General features: G+C 51.2%; 2 protein-coding genes across 4 annotated transcripts; one reads left to right on the top strand and one right to left on the bottom strand.

The window, feature by feature from the left end:
• Positions 1-1,058: 1,058 nt before the first annotated feature.
• Positions 1,059-9,190, bottom strand: LOC310887130 (acidic mammalian chitinase-like; the record flags this gene model as incomplete). The annotated part of the gene is given in 16 exon segments (XM_083812699.1): positions 1,059-1,933; positions 2,093-2,234; positions 2,333-2,452; positions 2,601-2,786; positions 2,916-3,024; positions 3,364-3,488; positions 3,601-3,648; positions 3,650-3,767; positions 3,868-3,924; positions 4,058-4,259; positions 4,694-4,725; positions 5,116-5,169; positions 8,435-8,500; positions 8,637-8,671; positions 8,826-8,962; positions 9,115-9,190. Coding segments are annotated over 16 exon segments (1,524 nt in total). The 3' UTR covers positions 1,059-1,916.
• A 2,798-nt stretch (positions 9,191-11,988) lies between these two features.
• On the top strand, positions 11,989-22,389 carry LOC310887138 (uncharacterized protein; the record flags this gene model as incomplete). 3 transcript variants are annotated; one of them, XM_083812715.1, is made up of 5 exons in its annotated part: positions 12,000-12,122; positions 17,880-17,976; positions 19,696-19,754; positions 20,956-21,106; positions 22,281-22,389. In XM_083812715.1, exons 1-5 carry the CDS (start codon positions 12,095-12,097, stop codon positions 22,387-22,389), a joined length of 444 nt encoding a protein of 147 aa, XP_083668841.1. In that variant the 5' UTR covers positions 12,000-12,094. The 3 variants fall into 3 exon arrangements, 1 of the variants encoding a protein (XP_083668841.1); XR_014575664.1 differs by lacking the exons at positions 17,880-17,976; positions 22,281-22,389 and having other exon boundaries at positions 11,989-12,122; positions 20,956-22,252; XR_014575665.1 differs by lacking the exons at positions 17,880-17,976; positions 22,281-22,389 and having other exon boundaries at positions 11,989-12,122; positions 19,696-22,252.
• Positions 22,390-24,881: the final 2,492 nt, after the last annotated feature.

Raw genomic sequence — 24,881 nt, 5'->3', positions numbered from 1 at the left:
AGATCTTAAGCATCCTGGCCTTGTGTACAAGGGGCACTGCTTTAGAGATGTTGTTTTGTTCCACCTGCCCTTGCCAGTGAGATTAGGCAGGTCAGTGGGGAAGGCTTAAGCGGGGAGAAAAGTAAAGGTCAGCGGAATGGCACCGTGGATTTAGGTAAATATGCCCTGTCCTAATCCTTATCTGGACACAGAGGTGTGGATATCAACCCCCTGATACAGGGAGGTTGGAGATGACAGCCCATACAGGCATTTGTGCCCATGGAAATATTTCGCTGGGCAAGTGTGGTGTCAGCAGGGCATGGCCTGGGTGGCTTGCCATGCAATGTGGGGTTGCTTTAGGTCACCTTTGCTAGGCAAAGATGCTGTTGAGCAAGTATAAATGCATTCTGGACTTATTTCTTGGACGTGAGAAGCCATATAATATTGCCAATGAAAATTTGGGCATAGTTCTGCCTGCTTTCAGCTGCTGCTCTGAATTTCCTCCCTGCAGGCAGACAGCTCAGTTTTCCAGCTCTCTCTCTGCTTCTCAGAGTCTGCTTTTAAAAAATCCCTCATGACCAGTGAAGGTAAGGGCAAAAAGCTGGTGTAGCCGACATGCACAAGGCACGGAAGGGTTTTGAGGTACTTTTCTGCATCTCTGCACATCGGAGGGAGCTGTAATGAAAGCCAAACATGCTGAAGTGCAGCGGGGGCTGATGTGCCCTTGGGCAGAAGGTCCCACAGGGCTGCTGCAGTGTTTCAGTTCTGCTTCTCACGGGCAGCTGAAGTGCCACGCATGAGTGAACTGCAGCCCTGGCACATGTGAACGAAAGGTGTCTGTGGTGGGAACAGCCTATGAACGCTTGCAGGGCTCTGGCTCTGCTATTTTGAAGCATGTTCTCCTGACCAGTGACCCAGTATGAAACAGCAGGCTGCTCTTGCTCCTGTTGCACAGCCTTTTTTGCTCTTTGTTTTCAAGAGTTTCTGAGACTCCTTCCCTGTATCTAAGAGCAGAAACCTCTTACTGACATTTTTAAGGCACTGTTTGCATCGTGGAAGGGCAGTAAGTTCCTGAGCAGCAGAAGAGGTTTGTCTTGGGGCACAAGGCTCCTTGTACCTCAGGCCATACAGTGGATTTTTGGGGCTCAAAGACACATCAGGACTCTGTGGGAGCTGGTACGTGCCCATTCCTGCAGTAGGAGGGGAATTGCTGCGGCTGTCTCAAGGCCAGAGCACTAGGGCTGTGAGACCCTTGAAAGCCATTTCCTTTGCAGGGTGACTTTTCCAGGAGGAGAATGCTTTTTTCCTAGACAACAGCAAAGGCTTTGCACAAGGGCTCTTGGAGAGGTGGGCTCCTGGCTGTGTTACTGCCACCTTTGTGCGGGTGCTCCCTGGTGGCACAGCCTGGTCTGCCCTGCCCTCTCTGCTTTCTTCCCCTCTGACTGACTGCCCCGCTGGGAAAGCAAGAAAGCCCTGGAAAACGCCTGCCTAGGGCTCTTCAAATGTCCCTTGGGGATTCAGGCCCTTCCCTGAGCATGGATGTACATATTGGGAGAGAGTCAGGGAGCATCAAAATATGAAGAGCAAGATGAGTCAATACAGCGTGGATTGTAGCTTTTGCAGAATACTTTATTTAATCATTGTTATCCCGTAGAATTAGATCAGAGGGGTCTGTCTGCTGTGACAGAACCAGAGTCTTCATGCCCAGTTGCAGCAGGAACAGATGGTATTATTCACAAGGTCCGCCTCGAAATTTTGCAAATTACTTTTTTGATGTTCAAACATTGGTACAAGCTGCTCTTATCGGATAGGTCTGGATGGCTTTACCAGCAGAGAAGCCACTCACACCACAGCCATTGGAATTGCTACTCCAGCTCGTGCTTGCACCCGTTTCAACTTCCAGTGTTAGGAGCTGCAGGGACTTGAGGACTGGACTGTTAATAAGCTGTGCAGCCTGAAATGAAAGCAAGAAGGAGGTTTCCTTTTTGAATGTATTATATTTCTGTTGGTATTCTCTCCCTTCCCTCCTTTCATTGTCCCACAGTGCTATGAGCACACTACCTTGTGTTGCTTAAATAATTTCCATGAACCCCACACTACCCAAGTTACTCACTGCTGCTTTGTAGACCAAGAGCATTCTTCAGAGTGTTGATCAGGGGATATTTGCCCTGTTTGCAGAAAGATCCTGTGAAGTCATCCAGATCAATGGTCCAAACCATAGCACCTCCATAGTTGTTGCTCTTCAGCCAGTTAGCCTGTGTAGTGCCGGGACAGAAATCCCAATTAGTCCAAGAGCTGCTATTGCAGAAGGGCTCCTGGAGTGTGATTAGTACAGCCGCACTCCCCACCGTACCTTGATGTTGAAGCTCTTGATGTTGTCGTAGCCAACCCATTCGTTGCCCTTGTAGGCATAGGGCACGTCCTGGGGGCCATCCCAAGCCTGGGTGGCTCCAGAGTCCAGGAACGTGCAGATCTAGGAAAAAAGGGCAGAGAGTGGGAATTAAACAGGTGTCCTACAAAAAAGGGCAGTTGGAATGGATCCCCAGGATAAAAATTCCTTGCCAGGTAGTTTGAAGGGTGTGTGTGTTCTTGTCTGCCTAGGTGTGAGGGAACACACATACCTCGTAGTAAGCCAGCAGCCCAGCCTGCCTTGTGTAAGGCCCAGCAGGCCCAGGTCCCGATGTCGGTGCCCCGAGAGCTGTGTTAGATGGGTTCTGGAGGATGAAGTTATGTCCATAGGTGGGGAATCCAACAAGGAGCTTCTCAGCTGGGGCACCATTGCTCTTCCAGTAGTTCATAGCGTAGTCCTGTAAAAGAATGTCACAGTTCAAGCCTGTGCCAGGCTTCCTAGGATGGTTGGTGGATTCTTAAAACTCTCCTCAGTGGTTCACTATGTTCACAGTGATCTGTGGGACAGCCTCCCAAACTGTACTTACGACACTAAGGTAGGCATTGCCATCACTGTACGGCGGGCTGTTCTCCCCAGTCTTTCCATCCCAGGAGCTATAGAAGTCATAAGTCATCACATGGAAGTAGTCCAGGTACCTGTGAACGTTGCATGCATTGGTGTCCTGGCCAGCTCACTCACCCAGACCGGGAGGTTCCTTTAGTCCTGGTCACTGATCCCCCAACATCCCTGGCTGTGCCCCCACTTTCTGCAGATCACGTTTCTCCAAGGCCTCTTTGGAGCAAGCCTTCTAAGGGTGGGGACGAGTCTCTCCTCCAGAGGAGTTCTCACCCTGCATAAAGTGTGGGGGCTCTGCAGGCAGTGGGGTTGGTTTCTGCCAGCTAATGGCAGTGTCCCTTAATTGCTGGAAGGGAGAGCACTAGAAGGAATGGCCTGAAGGAGGTCACAGAAGGTGTACTTGGGGGCTTGCTACTCACTTGTCGAGTTCAGCGATCTCGTAGCCAGACTGAATGTTGGAAAGTCCTGCAGCAACAGCAGCAGTGATCATGAGACTGGGCTTGTTCACTTGCCTGGCTTCCTGCTCAAAGGCGGCCAGCATTTCCTGGGGATGCCAAGGAACAGGGCTCAGCATGGGCTCTCGGAGCCCCCTGGACCTCCTCTGGTCTGAGCTGTGCAGAGCAGAGGCCTTGAGCAACCCCTTTGTCTCCCCTTACCTTCACCAGGACGGTGAAGAGACCCTTGTCCTGTGCCGGGCTGCCCCCTGGAGCCAGGGTACTCCCAGTCAAGGTCCAGCCCATCAAACTGGTACTGGCGTAGGAATTTGATGACGGAATTGATGAAGGTCTGGCGGTTCTCTGGAGTGGAAACCATCGTGGAGAACCTAGGGGAGCAGAGGAGGGCAGGGTTGGGGCTTGGTCGGGGCCTCTTTCCAGCCCTGCTTTCCAGTTTGCTGTTGTGGGACGGAGGTGGTTTGAACTTACTTGGCTGTTCCAAAATTCCATCCTCCGATTGCCAGGAGGGTCTTCAGATTTTCATTCCTGCAAAGATAAGGACACAAACATGTTTTGCTACAAAACACACTGTTGAATTGCTAATTCTGACTCTGCCTCTTCTCCTCAGCACCCTTCGCCCCGTGGGTTGCGCTGCCATCGCTCAGCTCTTGGCACATACTGGTTTTTCAGGCCGTTGAAGGATCTGTAGAGGGTCTCATCGTTCCATTCAATGGTCGTGATCTCGTTGTTGGACATCCCAGAGAAGGCGTAGATCAGATGGTCACACAGGCATGGGTCGATGTTGTCAACCGTGAAGCGCCCCAGGCCAGGCCTGTACTGGGCCCAGTTGGTGAAGTAGCACGACAGCACATAGGCAGTGCCTGCAGAGACACGGAGGAGATGGGGCAGGTCTGGGCTGCACTGCAGAAAAGCTAGTAACTTAAAACAAATTATTGTAACTAGATCTTGTTAGAAATGATTGGGCAATGCTCCCTTGCAGGGTGAGGAGTTTGGAGAAAGTGAAGTAGGTCTGGTTATCCTTCTGGGGACTGCCTCCCTAATAATAATTATGTATTTTTTTTCTTCCTCACTTGTACCCTGAAACTCATGAATTGCGGTGGTTGTAGCCATCGAGTTTCTTCCCCAAACTGTGTCTTTCTCCTTTGCTGCCAGATAAGGAAGAACAGAAGCAGAAGGGATGCTGCCAGAAGGAAGAAAGCTGTTGGCGTTTCTGCTGTACTTTCTGCTTGACCTGCCCGTGTATGCCCATGCCGAAATGAATTTGGTGAGTTGTTTTGGGGAAAAAAGCACATACCTATCTGGGCGTTCAGCAGCAGGGCCAGACCTTTGAGAAAGAGAAAAAAGAAAAAAAGTGATTAGTGTTTGTTTTTGGAAATACAAAGCTCTTGGGCAGGACTGGACTGTCCTGCAGGTTGCTGCTATGTCTTTTCATTTGAAAGGAGTGGTCAGAGATTTGAATTCCAAAGAACTTCTTTTCTAACCCCCAGTATAACACCGAGAGAGCCACAAATACTTGTCACGAAGATAAAGAAGTAAGTTGGGAAGCAGGACTTACCGGTAAGCAGAGTGAGCTTGGCCATCTTGGACCAGAACTGATCCAGGGCAGGCTGCTTCCCACTTTTATACCCTTCTCTAATTTCGTACAAGTCTTGTGTCAACAAAAATGCCCAACCATTACCCGAGTTGATAAACGTATCACAAAAATGATACCAATACCTTAAGGCTCCATCAGGAGGCACGAGGATTATCAGGCTGTACCGTTTTCTGGTGCTGCCAGAGTAGTTGAAGAACAAGATTAGATGGCTTTTCTTCTTCAAAATTGTGTTTGCAACGAGAGGCTTTGTGTCAATATTGGCAATCACGCAGGAATAGACGTCTGAAGTGTTCAACCTTGTGTTGTCATTGTGTCTGCGCGGAGGCAACAGGCGGTGCAAAACCAAAGGTGTTTTGCAAGGGTTTTGTCTCCTTGGCTGGGGCAGTCAGCGAGGCAGGCGGAGCGGGGCTTGGGCTCACAGCCGTGGGCTTTTTGGGGGCACAGGGACGGGGCTCACTTGGCGTAGCAAGCCGTCGTCCGGATGCCGGGGGCTTTGTGGTCTGTGTTGTTGTCTCTTGCCCATGCTACTTAAGCTTGCTGTCAGTGCAGGGAAGTGGATGGGCTTCGTGGTGTCCAGCAGTAAAGCAAACCAAGTCAGCCTCTGCTGAGCACTTCTCCCACTTGCTGCTGGGCCCGTTTGTGTGGGCAAGTGAGCAAGGGCAGGTGCGAAGGATGCTTTAACAAAGTGCCTCCACAGTTCATGTACTGCTGGCTCAAAAGTGAATGTTTAGCACCCTGATGAGCAAACACAGCAGTGTCTTGCCAAGATCATTTTCTTCAGGGCGAAGCGTTATTTCTTGGAGGTCAAGCACTAGGAGAGAGAGCCCAGGGACAGAACATTTTTCAGGGCATGTTAATACAACTTTACCTGTATCATAGAGGACTTCAGATTACCATAGAAGCAAGTATAGGCATTGCTAACTTCTGTGTTCAGACTTTTTTCTCTTTAACTCCGGATAGGTTCCTAGCAGTGGAGTATTTTCTCTCTCATCTCTTTTTATAGTTTTTTAATACGAATAATAGGAAGCTTTTCAGAATCGCAAATAGCCACTTGAAGCTAGTTTGCTGAAAGTGTCTGATGAAGAAAAGGACAATGTGAGGAGGGAAAACAGAGCTTAGCTCTTCCAGCCTGCTTGCCAAATGTTTCCTCCGTTTCTTGGGAGAGTCATTTAATCCTATGCATAAATTCTCTATAATGGGCTGGAAACAAAAAAAGTAGTGTATGAAGGAAATAGTGATGATTAGTTTTTTAGTGTGAAGCACTTTGAAGGTGTTAGAAATGATCTGCTGCTATGGTAAAATATAATAAATGTTTTCTTTGAAACCTGTGCTCTGTACTTGGCTGGTTAGTACTTTCTGATGTGCTCCGCAAGCTCTGTATGGGAACCTCATTTCCTTATGAACTATAAGCTTTGACTCTCCTGAGAAATCATCCCACTCTCTCACTTAGCATACCGTACACTCTTCTCTGATAATAGCAGCATTACTTATCAGCTCTTTCATTTTTATCAGCTAGCTTCATGAAAAGCTCTCACTGCCAAAGGATTACCTAATTCCATGAACTAAACAAAGGAAGAAATTGAGCTAAAGGAAGAGGTTTCCCTTCATATGCAGATGCTCAGTTTGCAATTAAGTGCACCCTGAAAGCACTGCAGGAGCAATAAAAGCATAAAAGCAAACTAAAAGAATCATCATGTAGTTTTAACTAAGGAGAGTATCTTCTTCCGGAAGAAATCTTAGACAAGAATCTTGGAAAGTCAGTGGTTTAGTACTATCAGCAATTAAAATATCCAACAGTAGGTGTCAATGTTGCTTGCTTTTCCTAGTCATGCAGATGGAGTGCTTTTCTAGCAGTCTTCTGATAACATTTCAAGAAGAAATGTGCTTGCAGGCCAAAAGGTTAGTTGCTGCTTCTCTTTGTTTCATCATGAATAGAGATCTGAGATCAACAATAGAGGTCTGAGATCAACATAAAATTGGAGTGCTTCCTTCTCTGTATAGAAAAGTAACAAGGATAAAGGCAAGTTTTTTTTTAGTTCACTTCTCCAGAACTGTATAACCTGCATAAGACATGACTGTCTTATGTGAAAGAGTGAAATAGGAACTATGAAACACATCTATCCAAACTAGCCTAAGCTTGAGACGTGTCAGGATGTCTTTTAAGATACCAGTCATTGTGTTGGTATGTCCATTAATCTTATGCCCATGGGCTCAGCAGGGTACTGATAAATCTATATTTTTGGCTATCTCACCTGTTTAAATCACCTGCTTATATCTCTAACAAATAATTTAGGCTCACTTTCTGTCTCTTCTGCCTTTCCCTACCAACACAGTAAATATTTACTGCGGGGGAAACTGGGCCTGACCGGTCAGATTAAAGACTGAAATTCTGTGTTCCCTGATTCCATGTTACGTGTGTGCAGTCTTTACAACATGTCTAGATTTATTCAAGTGGCTTTGGGTGAAACCGGTCTAAATTGTGTGTGGCCTTGGCACATGTCCCTTATTAACTGCTACAATAAGAAGATTTCAAACCATCTTTGATGTGTTTATGGTTCCCAAGCCTTTCCTTTCTATTGGACACTTTTTTTTTTGCTGTGGAGCAACCCCTGGTTTTCACACTGGCAAAACATGAGACAAAGCAGTCGCACTGGATTATTCACTTCGGTGATAAATATTACATCCTGACAGCAGTTCAGCAGGTTCTCCTAACAACCGCCTGGTTTTGCTCAAAGCTCTATATACTTGATAAGCATTCTATCATGAAGATCAGAGCAATCTTGTCTACTTCTTCCTGGCTGACTACATCTAAGTACAGCCATCTCCTTCCTGGACATAGTAAGCAGCTTCAGACTCCTGCCCGATGCTTGATCCATTTGGTGTTCAGCTCGTGCTTCGGGGCCTGTAAGGAGGAATGTGCTTCCTGATGCCAGCACATGTCGATGGCCTATGCCGTGGCCCTGCCTAAACTGCACTGTGTCAGATAGCAAACCTTTGGGAGCGGCAAAAAGCAAGCAGAATAAAATCAACAACCCTTATGTGCATAAACGTCTGCGATAAGACGTAACCCTTTATTTTCATTTTGCTGAAAGGGAGAGAGGTTTTGTGCCACAATCAGGACAGCTTGACTCAGTGCGGGTTTTATTTCTTACAGGGTCTTAGCTTTTACCTCACCATCTTGGCAAAAGTCTGTCTCCCTGCTTGATTTGGCTTAAAGTCTCAGGGAGGGGAATGTCAGTGAATCACTGACTACTGCTTAGCGTTGGGTTGCTTCCAATGCCCAGTACAGTAGGAGTTAGGAGATTCCTGTTCTCCCGTTCTTCCTTTGGTTTCTGCTTTAGATGGAGGAATGGTGGAGTTTCTTCCTTGCAAAAGCAGGGTGAAAAGTATCAGGAGCCTGATCATCTTGGACCCTAGTGGAACGACTGGGAACATTCTTACCTCAACTTCTGCACATCCTGAGGTTGGCATAGTGCTGGAGGTAGGGGAAAAAGCAGACTCTGCATGCTGAAACACAAATAGAGGTGCATGGAGCGTGTTTAAAGAGACCTGTCTGTCTTCTCTCAAGAGCTTTAGGGATACTTCGGGTGTCTCAATGGCTTAACAGCTTTTTATAGCCGAGCTCTTCTTGCAGGGCACTGACCTCCTTAGAAAAACTATCCCCCTCTCTTCAGGAGTCTGACAGAGAATTAAGAAAATAGAGCCACAATATCAATGACCAACCGTGTGAAATCTGGCCCCACATTCAGATAAGTATGCATACACTTGCTTAAGTTACTGCCACTATAATCCCATGCCTGTAAATGGAGTCACGGAAAAGGATCTCTCCTACCTCCAAGTCACGTAACCCTTGGACGTGTCCTTCACTGTGCAGCCCGCTGAGCTGCTGGTGGCTGGTGCAACGGTACCTCTGCGCAACGAGAAGGTAGCTGGAGCGCCTGCGGGTCTGGCATCTGCTCAGTTCCCTGACTGAGGAGTTTTGAAAGTGATTTGGGAGCTGCCTTGGTCCAAACCTCTTTCTGTTCTTCTAACGAGATTATTTGGTGCAGCTGAAGGACTCGTTGCTGGTGCCATAGGAACTATTCCGTGGGACGCCCAGGCTGAAGAGCCAGCAACGCTACCTGCAGTGTGACGTGGTCTGTCCAGGAGCGCAGGATGCACAAGAAATGTCTGGCAGCTGTTCTTGTTCAGATTCATGGCAAGAAATTAGGAGCTTTTATTTCTGAAGATCTTTAGATCCTCAAATTCCCTCCTCCGAAAGATAATCACAGCATGGAGGCCTTGGGCAGGGACTTTGCACAGACAGGATTTCGGGGCACTTTGCCTGTATAGGGCAGCCAGGAGAGTGTCAGAGCTCTTTGATACTTATGACACCAGTTCATTTGTTTAAAGATCTCTATTTTTAAGCCTGGTTTCCCCAGTACTAACTCTTGATACGAGGACTGAGTCTGTTCTGTTTCATGCCATCTTTCTCTGGCGTTTGACAGCCCTTCTCTCTTCAGCTCATTGACTGGAACTAAAGAACTGCTGATTTTCAGATACCAACCATTCCCTGCCTCCCGGGGGAAATTCTTGCCTTCTGCATGTACGTTCCCAGAAATACATCTCTGACTCAGTCTGATTACGAAATGCTGCAGCCATTTCCCCAGCTACTTCTACAGAGTGTCATCATTTATTCACATTCAGTCCCCACGTAAATTTTATTAGGACCTTGAGAGGTCCTTTTCATGAGGAATTTGGTGCAGTATTGCAATCGTGCATAGCATATTCTTTCCTTACAGCACATCTTTCATCTTTCCTGATTCTCTGTTGGCACTAAACTGCTATAATTAGGTGCTGTAAACAAATCCTTAGCTTCTCTGATGTTGTGAAACACTCAAACTTGATTTCTGACTATCCTGTTCCTCAAATAAACCTTGGCTCTCTACTAAAGGCATCTTACTAACGTTCTCGGGTGATCAGGATCGAGGCAATGAGTTCACCAGCTCTCGGTGGTGGTGGTTAACCCCAGCGAAAAGGGTGCTCTCTGCAGAGCTGGATCCTGCCACTTATCCTTGTATCCAAGCGTTAGTCCCAGCAACAATTTTCCTCGTCTGCCAGCAAGTGAGAACAGGCCTTCAAAAGTGGGTATATCTGCATGTGATACAGATTCACAAATTGCTCACTTGCACGTAAATATCTGTGCCCAAATGCAGGTGTGTGCAGGTGAGCAAAACGTACTGCAAAAGATTATATATATGCATGAATGAATATGCACATGGGTGTTATTTTAGCTAAGGGAATAGCACATGAGAACGCTTTGTGTCAGCTTCTCTGGATTTTTCTTTCTCTGTTTTTATGCAATTTATGTTACATGCTTTTTTTTAGTGTGATCTTTTAAAGCTTGAATTTACTAAAGTATATAATCTTGAAAAATCCACTTAAGATAGACAATACATATTAGAGTCTAAACTATTGCTGTTTATTATTAAAAATAAAAATAAAAATAACCAAGCTTGCAGATCTTGAACTTCTTACAGTCAGGATTCAATGTGGAAGGTTCAATCAGGCTGCTCCACGTAACGTGACCTCTTTTCCCCATCCATCTCACCCAGTCAGTGCCCGTTATCTGCAAGGGAAGAAGCAGATGCCCTGGACTGTGAGCTGAGACTAGCTGAGAGTACTGGGTGCTAATCCCCCACCGAACGCTGCAGCCATCATCAAGCAGAGCTCTGAAGTGTGGGCATCATCTTGCATTTGCATCCCATGTTCATGAGGTCTAGTCCTTACAGGTAATTTATAGAAAAGCTCCAGGAAGATCCTTTTGGGCTTGTCCTTTTTGCTCCGAATCCTTCAGAGGTGGCTTCGCCCCCTCACCAGCATCCCAGCTCATCTAATTACTTACATATTAAGCTCTTTTTCTGGTTAGCTGACATCTGCCCATTTCCAATTAATCCTTGCACACAAGCTCAATAACCTGAGCCATCTGTATAGGTAAGAGAGATAAGCTTCCCATTAAACATTTACAGGACATAACAACAGAGCGTTGAAGCAACTGTTGCTGAGACAACCCAGGCAGGCAGGAGGGTGTCTGCGTGCAGGGGAGTAGCTGACCCCGCGCCTCTGGCTGCCACGCTGCAGCCAAACGAGAAAAATGTGTGCACGTCTGAGCCCAGGGTATGTGGACCTTCACGCACCACCAGCACCAGGGTGTTTGCTCCTCTCCCACCACCAGCACCAGGGTGTTTGCTCCTCTCCCATTCCTGAGTGTCCTTGCTACATTAGCATGACAAAGGCTTTTAAAATAATGCAACAGCGTTCGGGGGCCCTAGAAATTCTAGCAAGCAAACAGCCTTTAAATAAAACATCCACTACTTACGCAGCAGCTCTAAATGACCTTTAACCTAAAATGCTTAAAATAGCACAGAAGTCAGTCTGACCCCTTTGTTCGGCTTTCCTGAACAGGGTGAAACATGTCCTTAATTCTAGACAGAGGCATTATCTTTGTCCCTGCACTTCATCAGATACTGGCCTTGTTTTGAAAGAACAGTTTTGTTTCAAAATACTGCCGGGATGGGGTTTTATCTTGCTCTGCGTCTTCGTTCTTTTTCCCATTCAAGGTTTCCATCTCCGGGGCAGCACAGAGGACATCTTTAGCTGGTATATCGCATTCCCTGAACAGTGACTAATGCCAACGGAGGGTAAAGTTTTGCCTAAAAACCTTCGTGACCTAAGGGGTCATGTAACTAAGGGGCTTACCACCACTCCGCCCATTTTCTCAGGAATGAAGCCAAGGTGTTTACAACTTTTTAAGAAATCGCAAGATGTGAGATCTCAAGGGTTGGCAGCTAATTGCTTTTAAGGGTGTGAAGAGTACAAGGGGCCACGAACGGGGAGGCAGTCCCTCCTCTGCTCCCTCAGAGCCAAGACAAAGTACAAGCAACCAAGGCAGAAAGTTTCTGAGCTGTGAGCGAACTTGGCCAGGACGTTAGAGCCCCAGATAGGCACGGTGACACGAGCACAGCGCTCAGCAGTTCCCAAGCACACGGACACACACTCAGCTCCACCAAATGGAAGCGAGCCAAACGCAGACACGGCCCTGGCGGCGTCTTCAGCTCCAGCATGGGAGATGATCCAGAGACCGCCCGAGGTCAGCTCAGAATTTTGTCCTAATAATGTGTTTGGTGCAAGGCGTTACGGGGAGAGGCCGTGCAGCCCCTGACCCCGGTCAGACCCATGCTGGAGACGGCTCCAGCTGCTTCCCGGGAGAGTGGGCAGGAACAACCCCAGGTATCTCCCCCAGCAGCGGCCCTGCACCCAGCTGGGTTTGCAGAGCCGGGGCTGAGGGGTGGATGCCTGGGTGCTGTGCCATGGGGCGATGCCGCAGGGCCTGCCGCGGGCTGTGACGCACCCTGGGGGCACAGGGAGCAGCCAGCATGGCCCTCGGCCGAGCCAAGCTGCAATCGGATCCGTGCCTTGCAAGCTGATCCTTGCTGCCGGCTGGCCTGACGCAAAATCGAGGGCACGCAGCACAGCGGGGGCATGCAGCACATGGAGGGCATGCAGTGCATCGAGGGCATGCAGCGCATCGAGGGCATGGGGCGCATCGAGGGCATGCGGCACATCGAGGGCAGGCAGCACACTGAGGGCAGGCAGCACACTGAGGGCAGGTAGCACCCAGAACATCGAGGACACACAGTGCCCAGCACATCAGGGACATGCAGCACCCAGCACATCAGGGACATGCAGCACCCGGCACATCGAGGGCACGCAGCACCCAGAACATCGAGGGCACGCACAGCGTGGGCTTAAGCCTGGGTCTGCACTGGTGGCCGGGGGCCTGTGTGCTGCTGGCTGGCGAGTTGCTGCTTGCATAAAGTCAGTTTGGAGCTAGCTCTGGAGGGAAGGATGATGATCAGCTCTCTGCCTCCTCCGCACGGAGTCCGAGCTGCTGGCGTGCTAAACCCACAGGCACCTCTGAAAGCTCGCTTGTTTCTGTTCGCTAATTGCTACGGGAGGCTTCTGCACTGCAGAACCAGCGCAGACCAGTCCAGATCTCTTCCAGCATACATTTGCATCAGTAGCTTTTTCCCACTGATGGTGTAGGCTGTCAGCATGATTATCTCAGCTGCTCTAAGCTGGGGCTTCCATTGCAAGGGAATGTGGCTGAGCTACCAGCTCTGCTGTGCAAAGCTTCCTGCTCTGTGGCTGTGCTGCTGCTCTGCACTTTGGACTGTGGTGCTACGAAGCAGAGGGCTGGCACGGCTCGTGGTGTTGCTGGGTCACTGTCAGCACTTTGTGGGAGAATCCGTGTGGCCTGGGGACAGGAGACTGGGTGCTTCATCATGGTAGGAACCGAAACACCTAGTGCAGCCAGCTGGCTGCACCGATTATATCTAAAGACAGCTTGCATTCACAAGCCCCAGTCTGCTAACTAGTGTCACTCCGAGTGTATTCAGCAAATAATTGTGAATATTGCAGACATAAGAGAAAAACCAGGCAGGCTGAGGACTGTGGCTAACTTGAAAGCAGTAAAAGTGAAATTCATCAAAGAGACTACCAATTACTTACGTTACTCAGGGCCACGCTGCAGGGAAGGAAGCACCAGGTTTCTAGCGTGTGAACGCATTTCTGCTCAGCGCCTGCATGCTGGCCGGCCTCTGCAGCGGGGCGTGGGAGTGGAAAAAGCTGGGGTAGGGAGGGCACTGGCCTGGGTTTAATCTCCTGTTCCTGCCTTCCACTTCGGGGGCTCTCCTGTGGCTGCTCCACTGCAGAGGGAGCCTTGAAAGGCTGCCAGGTCTTTCAGGGGGTGGAGGAGGAAGTGGAAGTAGAAGCATCTGTCTTAAAATACTCTTCAAACAGCAGTCGTTTCTGCTCGCTGATCAAACAGAGGGGTGTGTGAAGGGGCTTCCTTTTCATTTGCTGACCCTTTGTTTTCCCCGCAGGGAAACGCACACACCCTTGTCCCGTCCGAAGCAGGGACGCACCAACCCCTTCGCAGACCCAAGCTGGTATCTGTGCTGCTTTTCCCTTCCTTCCTAACTCACGGGCTGTTTGCCGTCACCCCTTCAGGCACCCAGGCACCCTGAACATGCTTCCCACAGGTACCCCTTTGTTCCTGCGCCTATCTCTAGCAAATCTTCAAAACCTGCCAGCGCCACCACACCGCCACGAGCCCTGGCACTCCTGGCAGCGACGCGGCAGGCTCGGCAGGCTGTTGCTGTGCCTGTGTTGCCACGGGAAGAGGCGTGCAGGCTCTCCTTCTTTGGAAGCATGGCTCTGCTCCACATCCCCGCGCTGCTCTGCCCTCCGCGCGGAGGGTTGAACCGAGCTGCGTGGCCGTGTCCTACGTCACTTGTTTTTAAGAAGCTCTTGCCAGCTTCCTGCTGGGGAGCCGATCCTGCTGACGTGTGCGGCCAGGCCACGTCAGGCGCAGCCGGGAAGGGAAATACGGTCCTTTTTTGGGCTCCGGCTAGAGCGAAATCTATTGGCCTGAGCAGAGAGGAGGGCTGAGATTCGGGAACAGCTGGGCTCTGTCACTAATTTAGCACTAAGAGCTTAAACAATGCCCAGGATAAACACACGCCAGCACTGGCAGATCTCCCTCTTTTTCTCAGCTCAGCACAATATTTTCCCTTTCTTTTTTAAAAATGTTATTTCACTGCTGATAATTAATTCGAGTGGAATGCTCTTCCACGGTTATATTTAGATTTTCTTCTCCGATGGCACTCCCCCGTTCCAACTTGTGTGATGCAGCTGTATCGCTGTGGGTTTTGAAATGGAAACAATCAGTCCACTTCTACAAAACTTAGCAGTTTCATGTCCTGAGGCAGCACCTGAACTGCGGCACTTCTGGGGATTCAAAAAGGCTGCACATTGCGGGGGAGAACCAGCACAGCAGAACCAAAACACTTCGACCTGCAGCTTGGGCTGGGGGCTTTCAGGTGCCTGAAAAAGGGGGAAGAAACCAGTTCTGGATCAGAGCACACTGAAAGCGGTGTGTTATTTGGAGTTGCTTATTCATGTGCATGCACATTTGGACATCTGGACACTTTACAGCAAGTCTCTAAGATAGTTTTACGTCAAATCTCCACCTGACAGCTCCTCGGCTTCGGGGAATACCCCAAGCTAGGCTCAGAATCCATAGGAAGGCCCCCAGAGCATGCGTCCTACCTGCCTGGCAAGGCTTTGCTCCAGCTCTGCCTGGCAAGGCTTTGCTCTCTGCCCTCCCTCCAGCTCTGACACGGCTGTAGGCTGCAAAGTTCCTCCTTTCACGTGGGTGGCTGCTCGATAAGACGGCTCTGCTCCGTGCCTATGTGGCGTAGTTAAAAAAATAAATAAATAAATCAGGCTACCAAGGTTACAGAGCTGTGAGGAGGAGACAGTTAATCAGCGAACAGCTTTCTACCCTTGCATCAACAGCCCCAAATGAAGGACAATTACGGTGCTGCTGTTGTGGGATGCACATCCCGGCTGGAAAGTCCCTTTCCAACCCCAGGCCAGCCGGAGCCCAGGGCCTCCCAGCGGCTCCGCCAGCTTCAGTGCCGTGCTGCCATAAGGGACGGTCACACCCCGGTCCCTAATCTTATCGCAGCACGGTGGAAACTTGTTCAGCAGGGTCACGGGGCGAGATGCAAAGTGGGTCCCTGAGGAATCCTTCTGCTTTTCTCATGTTGGTCAACGCTTGGTCAGAATCTTTTCTCTCCCATGTGCAATTCCTTTCTTTGCTTAGTTCAAGCTGCATCGAGTGTAATTAGGCAGCCCCGTATAATTAAGACAATTATGTAAGGTAAGCACCCCACAGAGTAATTGTGGGCAATTTTTAGCATACCCAGGGGCGGTTATAGGGCCCAAGGTGCCCCTTCAAATGATTTACCTGCTCACATGTCTCTAAAGCACTCATCCTAGGTGTGTCTTAGGTGGCATCTTTGAAGTGGACATTATTGTTCTGCTCCTGCTGAGAAACAGCTGGCTGGAGAAGTGCTCTTTTTTTTTTTTTTTAATTCCGTCTTTCAAAAAGGGAGTTTCATATCGTGTTTCTATTCTGACGGGCTGAAACTGAGACCCAAGATGCGAGTGACCCAGATTCAGATGTGACCTGCCAGAAGTGGGGCTTGACTCGGAGAACTCTCCCTCCACAGGTGGAGCGTGGGTTGCTCTAGGCACAGGCTTGCTTGCTCATTGTTCTCCTTTCTCTTTTTGATGAGAAATTCCACCCAGGGTCTGGAAATCTTCCCAAGAAAATGGTGCTGACACGAACAGACTTCCTTGAAGTGTTTTGTTTGTAGTGGAAGGCACGTCAGTTCTGCTGCAAACACCACAAGGCTCCTCCTTTAGGTCCTGTACTTTTGAGAATAAAGGCAACCCTCTGCTCTCTGCTAGCCCTCTGCCGTGTTCCTTGAAGCCATTTTATCCCTTCCCTGCCTGAAGATTGACCTCTGCTCAATCAGCAAAATGCCTGAGGCACGCCAGATCCTAATCTGCATCTCAGCTCTGAATCTGAAGTCACTCTGCTCTCATCCAGGGAAATGTGAGCCCGGACCTGGCTGTGATAACTGAACGCCAGCACCAGTCCTGATACGGCCCAACTAGGAAGGACGGTATTACGATTCAGAGGCTGTAGGAAGTGGTAGGTTGGAAAAAATTGCCTCATTTCCCACCCCCACTTTGCAGGCAGAGCCCTTCTCACTGTGTCTGTGCTTCGAGGAGGGGGCGTCATGAGCACGAAGGATTTTTGTCCCCGAGGCAGCAGAGATGCCCACAGGGCACGGGTTTGCTCTTGGGCTTGTCCAGATCCTCCTCTAACTTGCCAGCAGCATGTACCTGTACATCTGGGGTGTTTTCCAATGCACGTGTTCCAGTCTACGCAGAGCTGAGACCTTCCCTTTGTGAAAGGAAAGCTGAGAGGGCTCTGAACTCGTTCTGGGACAGCGCAGGGTGTGGGGAAAGGCTGAGGTATCAGCGTGCGGTGTTATGATGTCTGCTCCCTCCACCTCACCAGGCCTAGTGTTCTGCAATGCTAGCATCTGCCCAAGGGAGCTCCAGGGATGTCAGTTAATTTAATGATTTTGGTCATTTCTAAGGGGTTTAGGATCACACTGGGTCATCTCCCCTCTCCCCTCCCCAAGACACACATCGTCCTCCAGAACTGACGTCTGATTTTATGCTTTATTCTTTTTTCTCTGCTCATTTCAGCTGACTCCTATGGTTCAGCCCTTCACATGGATGCACCGAGCTAGTTCGTGTTTTCAGTTTTCTTCTTAGCAACAACCTTTTTTTAATTAAACGCTCACCCCTCGCAGGAGGGGAAGAAAAGCATCCAACCCGAGGAGACTTGTGATGAGATCTCAAGCACTGGCAATTCTGAGCTGGAATTTCTGATGGTGGAACGGAACAGTTCGGGCACAATGCGGCCTTGCTAAAAAGAGGGAAAACAACCATTTATGGCAGACAAACGGGTGCAATCGCCAAGCAAGGGCTCTCCTGGGCTCTGGAGCAGGCAGGGTGAAGGGTGCACGGGTTATTATTAGCTGCTTTGTATCGTAAAGAGGGCCTTCGGTTGCCTGGTCTCTGCAAAAGCTGCTTCACTCAGGAGTACTCTTGAGAACGAGGGAGTGGAAAGCAGGAATTTCAGCCCCTTTTAAGGTCTGTTTACTTTTCCAGCCTCCACAGATTTCAAGGGCATTGTATACGAAGCAAATCTGACATGGTTATCACGGTGAGAGCTGGAGGCGCAGGAGGGACTGGCGATCCCTGGGGCCCTATCAGCCGGGAGTTATGGGCTACGTGGAGATGTTTTCCTGCTCCACGGGGCCATTTCCGTACCGAGTGTCCGGGATCTGGGTTGAGAACGGCCCGTGGCTCCGCAGGGACCATAACAAAACAGTCCTGTGCCTTGTGTTCGCAGGGCTTGTTGCTGCTGGCAAACTGGAAGGTGACTTTCCCCTCTCTTCCCTCCTGCACAGCGTTTTCTGTAAGGACACCACAGCATCCATCTATAAAAGGTGATGGTCTCATCGCTGCATTCCCAGCTCCTTCACTAGAGGTACAGCTTTTCAGGCACAGAAGTCTCCAGGTGCTTTCATAATCAGAGGCAAGCGTCCACGTGTGTCAGGAAACTGAGGCACAGAGTGAGCAGAGAGTTGCTTTTGCAAACACACAGCAGGTGGGTGCCAGCAGCAGGACCAACCCCGCTGTGCTTGTTCAGCTGCTTCTCAGGCCAGCTCGGAGGCACGCCACCCCAAACACACACCGCAGAGCTGGGCAGTAAGGGATTGCAGCCCCACTTCACTCCTTACAGTGGGTACCAGGGATGTAGTTAGCTCTCGAACCCTGGGAACCTCCAACAAATGCCTTGATAGATGTACAGGGTCCAGTACTGGAGGCCGCAGAAGTGTGAGCTGCAGCTACGAGTGGCCATCACCTTGTGTGGTGGGACAGGCTGCAGCTCACGGTGCTGCCCTGGCTGCTGTCTGAGCAGCCCAGCTATCTCGGTGAGTAAGAAAACCTGGTTGGATACTGTCAGCACTCACCTTCCTGCCTTTTTCTAGCAGCATTGTGGTGATAACTCACTCACCTTCTTCTGAGCGAGCTGCAAGAGCCACCCCAGCGCGTGTGCTACTGGGGGCACCCAGCCTGTAAGCAGCAGAGCGTGGGGACAGCAGGGATGAGCGTGCGCCAGGATTAGGAGGAGCCGAGGAGCTCCCCTAGCGCAGCAGTGTTGCTGGGGGGCAGAAATGACTTCGTGACCTGCAACTCCTGTTTTACACAGCCATGACATCCCCAGTGCTGAGATCCAGGTTCCCCAAACGCTGGTGATCTGTTTTGGGGCAGCTCTTACAGCACGAACATTACATTTCAAATCTTGGGTTACCAAACAAGACTTCACATCCAGACTTGAGTACAGTCAGGGAGAGCAGATGGCTGGAACGGCAGGCAAAAGATCTTAGCTGCAGATGTGCTGTGCCTCCGTGAGGCTCTCACATCTCACATCAGGCTCATCTTGTCCCGGAGCCGCTGGGGACAATGCAAACAGAAAGGGGATGACCTGGGGGCAAGGAGCCTGAGCTTTGGGGGAACATCCCCGCTGAGCTCCTGGCTCCATCACAAACCGCTGGCCTGCCCCAGGCATGCCATTTTGCTTTCCCGTGACTCAGTTTACCTTCTGGGAAATAGAGGGGAAGGGAAGAAATAGCACCTTACCTTGTCAACTAATTTTGCGGGATACTATATTAAAGGCACTTTAATGGGGCAGTTGAGGACCCTGTTATAACGAAAATTAATAAATCTGCTGAACTCTGACTAGAGTTCCCAGGTCTGTGCCCCAGCCAGCTGCAGTTTTCTCTCCCAGTTCAACATAGCCAGGTTTTGCTGCAAGTCCTGGCAGACCTGGCCCTCCAGTCTTGTAGTCCTTGGGGTACCCCGGGAAGGTGGGCACATCGCTGAGATGAGGGGCCCGGGGTGCCCAGGCTGTGCAGGGAAGCTGCAGGATGCATCCTGCTCTATCAGAGGGGCTCTGATCTCTGCCTGGCCCCTCTGTCCCCCATCCCTGGCCCATGCTGATGTCTTGGCTGCTGGCAGATTGGATTGCACGTTCCCAGCTGGGAGGGAGGTTTCCTGACAGAGCTCCACGTATAATTCACTCAGCATGGCCTCAGCCAAGACTCAGTATAGGGAGGGGAAAATGGCTTATTGTTTTTCCAAACCTCCTTTTGTTTCCTAAGGAATGTGACTGCAAAGCCCTGCTGCTGCCAGAGCCTCTCTCGAGAGCCCTGCTCCAAAGGTAGGTCTTCCATGGGACTGCTGTGCCCAGCGGGGGATGCCAGCAGGTGAACTTGTTGTTTCTTTTGCAACCCAGCAGCTGTTCCCCCTGTGACACAGCTCGCCCCACTCTCCATCCTCCCAGGCACCGTGGCTCTCGGGGTTTCCTCTGCACAGCCTTTTCCTCTGTCACCTCGCGGGGACCGGTGCCCACGTGCTGCATTTCCAGCCGTTGTTCTTGGCCTGTCTTAGCCACCCCGTTTGGTTTTCAGTGCCTGCTCGAATTCCAGAGGTGCTGAGAGATCCCGGACAGCTTCGCTGACCTCCCTGTGGGAGACGGGAACATAGCTGCCTAGGGTGGGAGTGGGACCGTCCCTGCCATTACTGCTGGGTGGGGTGGGGCAGGGCTGCAGGGTAACCGGGCTCCCAAAGCATTAATTATAGCCTGAGCTGGTGATGAGCATGACGAGGACGATCGTTTCAAGGAGCTCTGGGGAATGCTGGTCAGCACGGGCAGGACTGAAGTGGCCTGGTCCCAGCTCTGGCAGAGTCCTCGAGGCCAGCTCTTTGACCGTCACAGCCCTGCCATGCCTCAGGGGCAGCCTCCCGGAGGCCATTTCCAGGACGTCGATGTTATGTTTAGCTTAAGCAGGTTAAAATGTGCCAGTTTCATTCCAAACCTAGCTCCTACGTGAAGCTCCTGTTTTTTTGTAAAGGGAGACTGAAGTCCTGCGCAGGAATTGAGCAACAGGGCAAGGCCTTGGACAGGCACCAAGGTCTGACCTGAAAATGGCTCAGGAATCCAGACCCCACCTCCTCTCCTCAAATGTACACAGATAAAATCACGACTGCTTTAATTCCTTTAAATATAAGTGGAAAAATGCCCCCAGAGACTCTGCTGAAGCCTCGGTTGTTGCTGAAATGCAGAAATACGAAGAGAGAGCTTATGTGCTGCTTGTGTGAGTAATAGATGTGGCTCTAACCTGAAACCTGGGAACCAAACCCAGATGAACTCTGTGTACAATCCAAAGCCATGCCTAAACCCAGATTTTTAAGTAAATGACCCCTACTTTACTAACTAGCCAACTCCCTCCTTCCCTCCCTGGTTGCACACACCCTGGCAGCGCAGGGCGAGTTCCAGCTCCCAGGCCAGGCATCTGGTCGAGTCCGGCCTCTCTGACCTTCCGTGAATAACAAAACTTTCTGTGGGACTTCTGCAACAGGTCGAATGAAGAAAACCACATCGGCTTCCCCCCCTGAAGCCTGCGAGGCAGCAGTAAAAGAAGTCAGCGAGCCGAAGCGAGGAGGGCATTCGCCCAGGTCCGTAGGATTTGGGGAGCAAAGGGCTGCTCTTCAGGACTGCTGCGTGCCGTGGTGAGGAAGTCATCTAGCACGGAAGGGACCAGCATCACCTCAGCCCTGCTGCGTTCTCCTTCCTTCCAAACCCTCCCGAGGGAGCCGCTAGCTCCGTCTCTGCTCTGGTGCTGAGCTGCCTTTTGTTGCAGGCACAGAGGAGCCGCGTGCTGCTCAGGGAGAGCCGGGGCGTGCGGCATCGTGGCTAGAGGGGAGGTTTGGGAAGCACCCGAGGGTGGCTGCATGCGGTACACCCTGCGCCTGCCTCCCCCTGCGCAGGTGCAGCACCCACCAAAAACCAATTAGCCGGCTTTGCCGGGGAGGGCTGGGAATCCTTGGGAACAGCCTAGAGCGGTCCTGCAGAGTCCACCTGCTACTCGGGAGGTATCTCTCCACGCGGGGATCAGCCTGCCTCTTGGGAAAGGGCACCACCCAGATCTAAGCTCTGCTAGGGTGTTGCCCTGCTTTATCTGGGCTGTCTTTGTGCGCTAATTGATGTTTGCAGGGCTTGGGAGGTTTGCTGGGCTCTGGGAAGCACGGGCTTCTTTCATATTTGTGGGTGTAGCCTGAGAAGAACCCCAAGGACCTTCTCCCAGTGTCCCGTCTCTCCCACGCTGCAGCCTGGACCATCTGCGCGCTGCAGCTCCTGATGGCTGTGAGACACAAGTCCCTGGGGATTTGCAGTCTGGGCACATAAAGGCCACGGGGAGATGGATGGATCGGGCAGAGCTTTGTCAGTGGAGCAGCTATAGATAAAACCTGACATAATCCATGCCGTGGAGTCGAGCTGGGGACCAAGACGAGGACTGGTGGGGAGGGAGAGAAGGGCAGCCAGACCCATAGCTTGTGATGGCCAGGAGATTCTGGAGTTAGCCACGGCCAGGTCAGGTTGACATAAATGAATTGACTGGTTGTAACAGTGCTGGTGTAGGCCAAAATCTGGAAGTTTTGGACCTGCTTGTTTTCTCCTGTTAGCAGCACCAGCCACGCTAACGCTTTGAAGTCTGCATGGGACAGGCTTGATCTCTTCAGCCTTGTGGGAAAACACAGATCTTCCCAGAAAGATCCCATTTCTCTTTGACACTGTATGTCCTACGGAACCCTTCAGCAAAGGACCGAGTGGTGGTACCTCAGGTCCCTGATGCTGCAATAGAAATCACTTTAATCTGTAACCGTCTCCTCTTCTCCTCTCAAGTGTGGGTAAACCAGCTGCTCTTCGTGGGCTTTCAGAAAACAGCCCCAAGCCCCGCAGAGACTCCCCGCCCGGTGCCGAGACGTCAGGCGGCTCCGAACAGGGACGGTAAATTCACTTAGCGGCTGCTACAGCAACGGTGCCTTCGGTGCTCCTGCCCTTGTTTTGCTGCCGACGATTGGGGTTGCTATGGCGCTGCGAGGCACGTTATCCTGCATTAATGCTTTATAAGCAATAAACGCAGATTTCGGCAACGTGCTGCTCTGGCAGCTCGTCGCAGCGTAGCTCCCCGGCCGAGCCGGAGTTTGGCAGACGAGCCGCGTTCTCACCACTTAAAAAATCCCGTCTCGTGGTTTCAGCCAGAGGGTTTTTCTGAACTTCTCATTTCTAAGAAAAGAAAAATCCCTTTTTCGTAGCACGGCTACGTTGGAGTGAAGTGTGAAAGCCCTATATATAGCCCTCTGGCCTGCCCTAGAAGGAGGGGTGTGAGATAGGCCCCAGCAGGGAGCTTTGCCTGGAAAGCCCTGGGGAATGCAGGCGCTGCAGCACCGGGGCCTGCAGCTCGCAGCAGGGGCCCCGTGCCTCGCCTTTGTGGCTTTGAGCAAGACCCAGCATCTCTTAGGGCTCCGTTTCCAGCCCTCACAGCTGCCTACCCTTCCTTAGAGCCTAAATCCCAGCTCGTGTGGCCGTGCTGAGGATGATTTGACTCCTGCGTCCCGTGGCATTGGTGGGTTCGCCACCGGTTGCTGGTGTATTTACCTATCCCCAGCTACGGGGAGGAAAATCATGTTTTGACTGGAGCTAGTATGTGTTCGGGGACTTTCTGGGGCAGACACACCCCGGGGTGCTGCAATAAGGGCACTGTGCACACACCCGCGTCTCACACGAGCTGTTCACCTTGCTGCGCTGCGGGGACGTGGCAGCGCCAAGGGCTGCTGGAGGGCAGAGGGGTGGAGCGGGACGCTGCCTTCCTCCCGGAGCCCCACTGATCCTTGCTCCATTTCTGAGAGCAAGCCAGGGCTCTGAACTCAATTTTATCTCGGGAGCTAACTTGCCCGTTCCAGGCTTTACAGCTGGAGACTTTCTCTGGACCTGCCCGTGCAAAGTCCTCCATCCCCACCCCGCTCTGGGCCCGCCGCCGCGCTGAGCGCCCTGCCGGACCTCTTCTCTTGCCCCCTTCAACCCCCTCCAGCTTTGTTCGACAGGAACAGAGGTAGGCGGAGGCAGTGGCATCCTGCAAAGAGGATGTGGAAAAAAACAATAACCAAATGCAGAGAACAGGAAACCATCTGTGAAATCAGCGTGAGGTCATCGACATACCTTCCCCGACATGGCAGCTTCGAGAGGAACTATTGTCTGAGGCTTCTCCCCCAGCCAGTAAGGTCGGGCTTTGAGCAAATGTCTCCTTACACAAGGCTCTGTCAACATGGGTTCAGCGAGAAGCTAGTAAGGCCAAGGAGAAAACCTCCAGAGTGCACTTAAGGCAGCTGGAGCCAGCGAGTGCTCAGCACCGCTGGAAAACTAGGCCCAAAGTCCTCAGAAATTCGAAGAAAAAGCAATTACTGTGGTTGCAGCTCCCTCGAGTGCAGCAATGTTTGCTTCCTAAAATACTCCCGAACAGATGTGACATTCGCAGCAGGTCAGATAGGTTGTTTTCCATGAGGAAACAACGGCCTGCAATAAAGAAGGAGGCTCAGAGGGAGGTTGTTCCGAGGAAGGCGTCTCCTGGGTCGCTGCGGGCAGTCGCTGAAGCCCCGGGCTCGTGCTACAAAAGCTGCTGTGCTCAAACGCTGGAGGGCATCCAGCCCTCAGCCCCCGTACCCTCTGCAGATGGGGCAGAGGGGAATATTTGGCGTCCTGAGAGCCTGCAAACGGAGCTGCCCCGACATGCCCGAGGCGTGTCTCCGCATGTCCCGTCCACGCTGCGGGTGCTGGTGGAGGGAGGGCGGCTGGTTACAGGCGGCACAGGCAGGCCCAGCACAGGACCCGGCTGCCAAAACGCATTCAGGCCCCAAAATAGGTGGCAGGGGGCACGGCACAGCGCACGCCGTGGAGGCACGAGGGCTGGTGAGCTTCCAGGAGCTCGGCCTGGCGAGAAGATGCTCAGCGCTTCTCCTGGCTGGGCTCTGGGCTGCCGGGAACCCGTGCGTGCTGCAAAACCAGGGGCCAACCCAGGGAGCTAACAGGTTAAAGAGGCTTTGTTGGCTGCCCCTATCCTTCCCCCTCTCCGATGCGTTTCACACGGTTCGCTCAGTCTTATTTCACAACCGCGTGTTTTGAAAGGACTTATTAGCTCTAAGTGTAGGCTGGGCATCAGACTCTTGCTTTATTGTTTACCCTGCCTGCTAGGCCTGTTTCTGGGGTCAGACCCGGGTTACCAATTACAGCCATGATTAAACACACCAGCCCTGCTTACCCCTGGGCTTTTTTTCCCCTTGGATTCCCAGTGACTGCGCTTACCCGGTGCTAGCAACCAGGTGGCTGCTGGCAGCACGATCCCGATGTCTGCGCCTTCTCCGGCAGAGCCAGATAATGAGATTTGAACGGGGCCAGTCCATCTATTATTTTTACAGTTCAGAAGAGAGACCTTTTTTTTTTTTTCCC

This window comes from Anser anser (assembly GCF_964211835.1).
Source record: "Anser anser genome assembly, chromosome: 27".
NCBI lineage: Eukaryota > Metazoa > Chordata > Aves > Anseriformes > Anatidae > Anser > Anser anser.
This window is presented reverse-complemented; position numbering and strand designations above follow the sequence as displayed.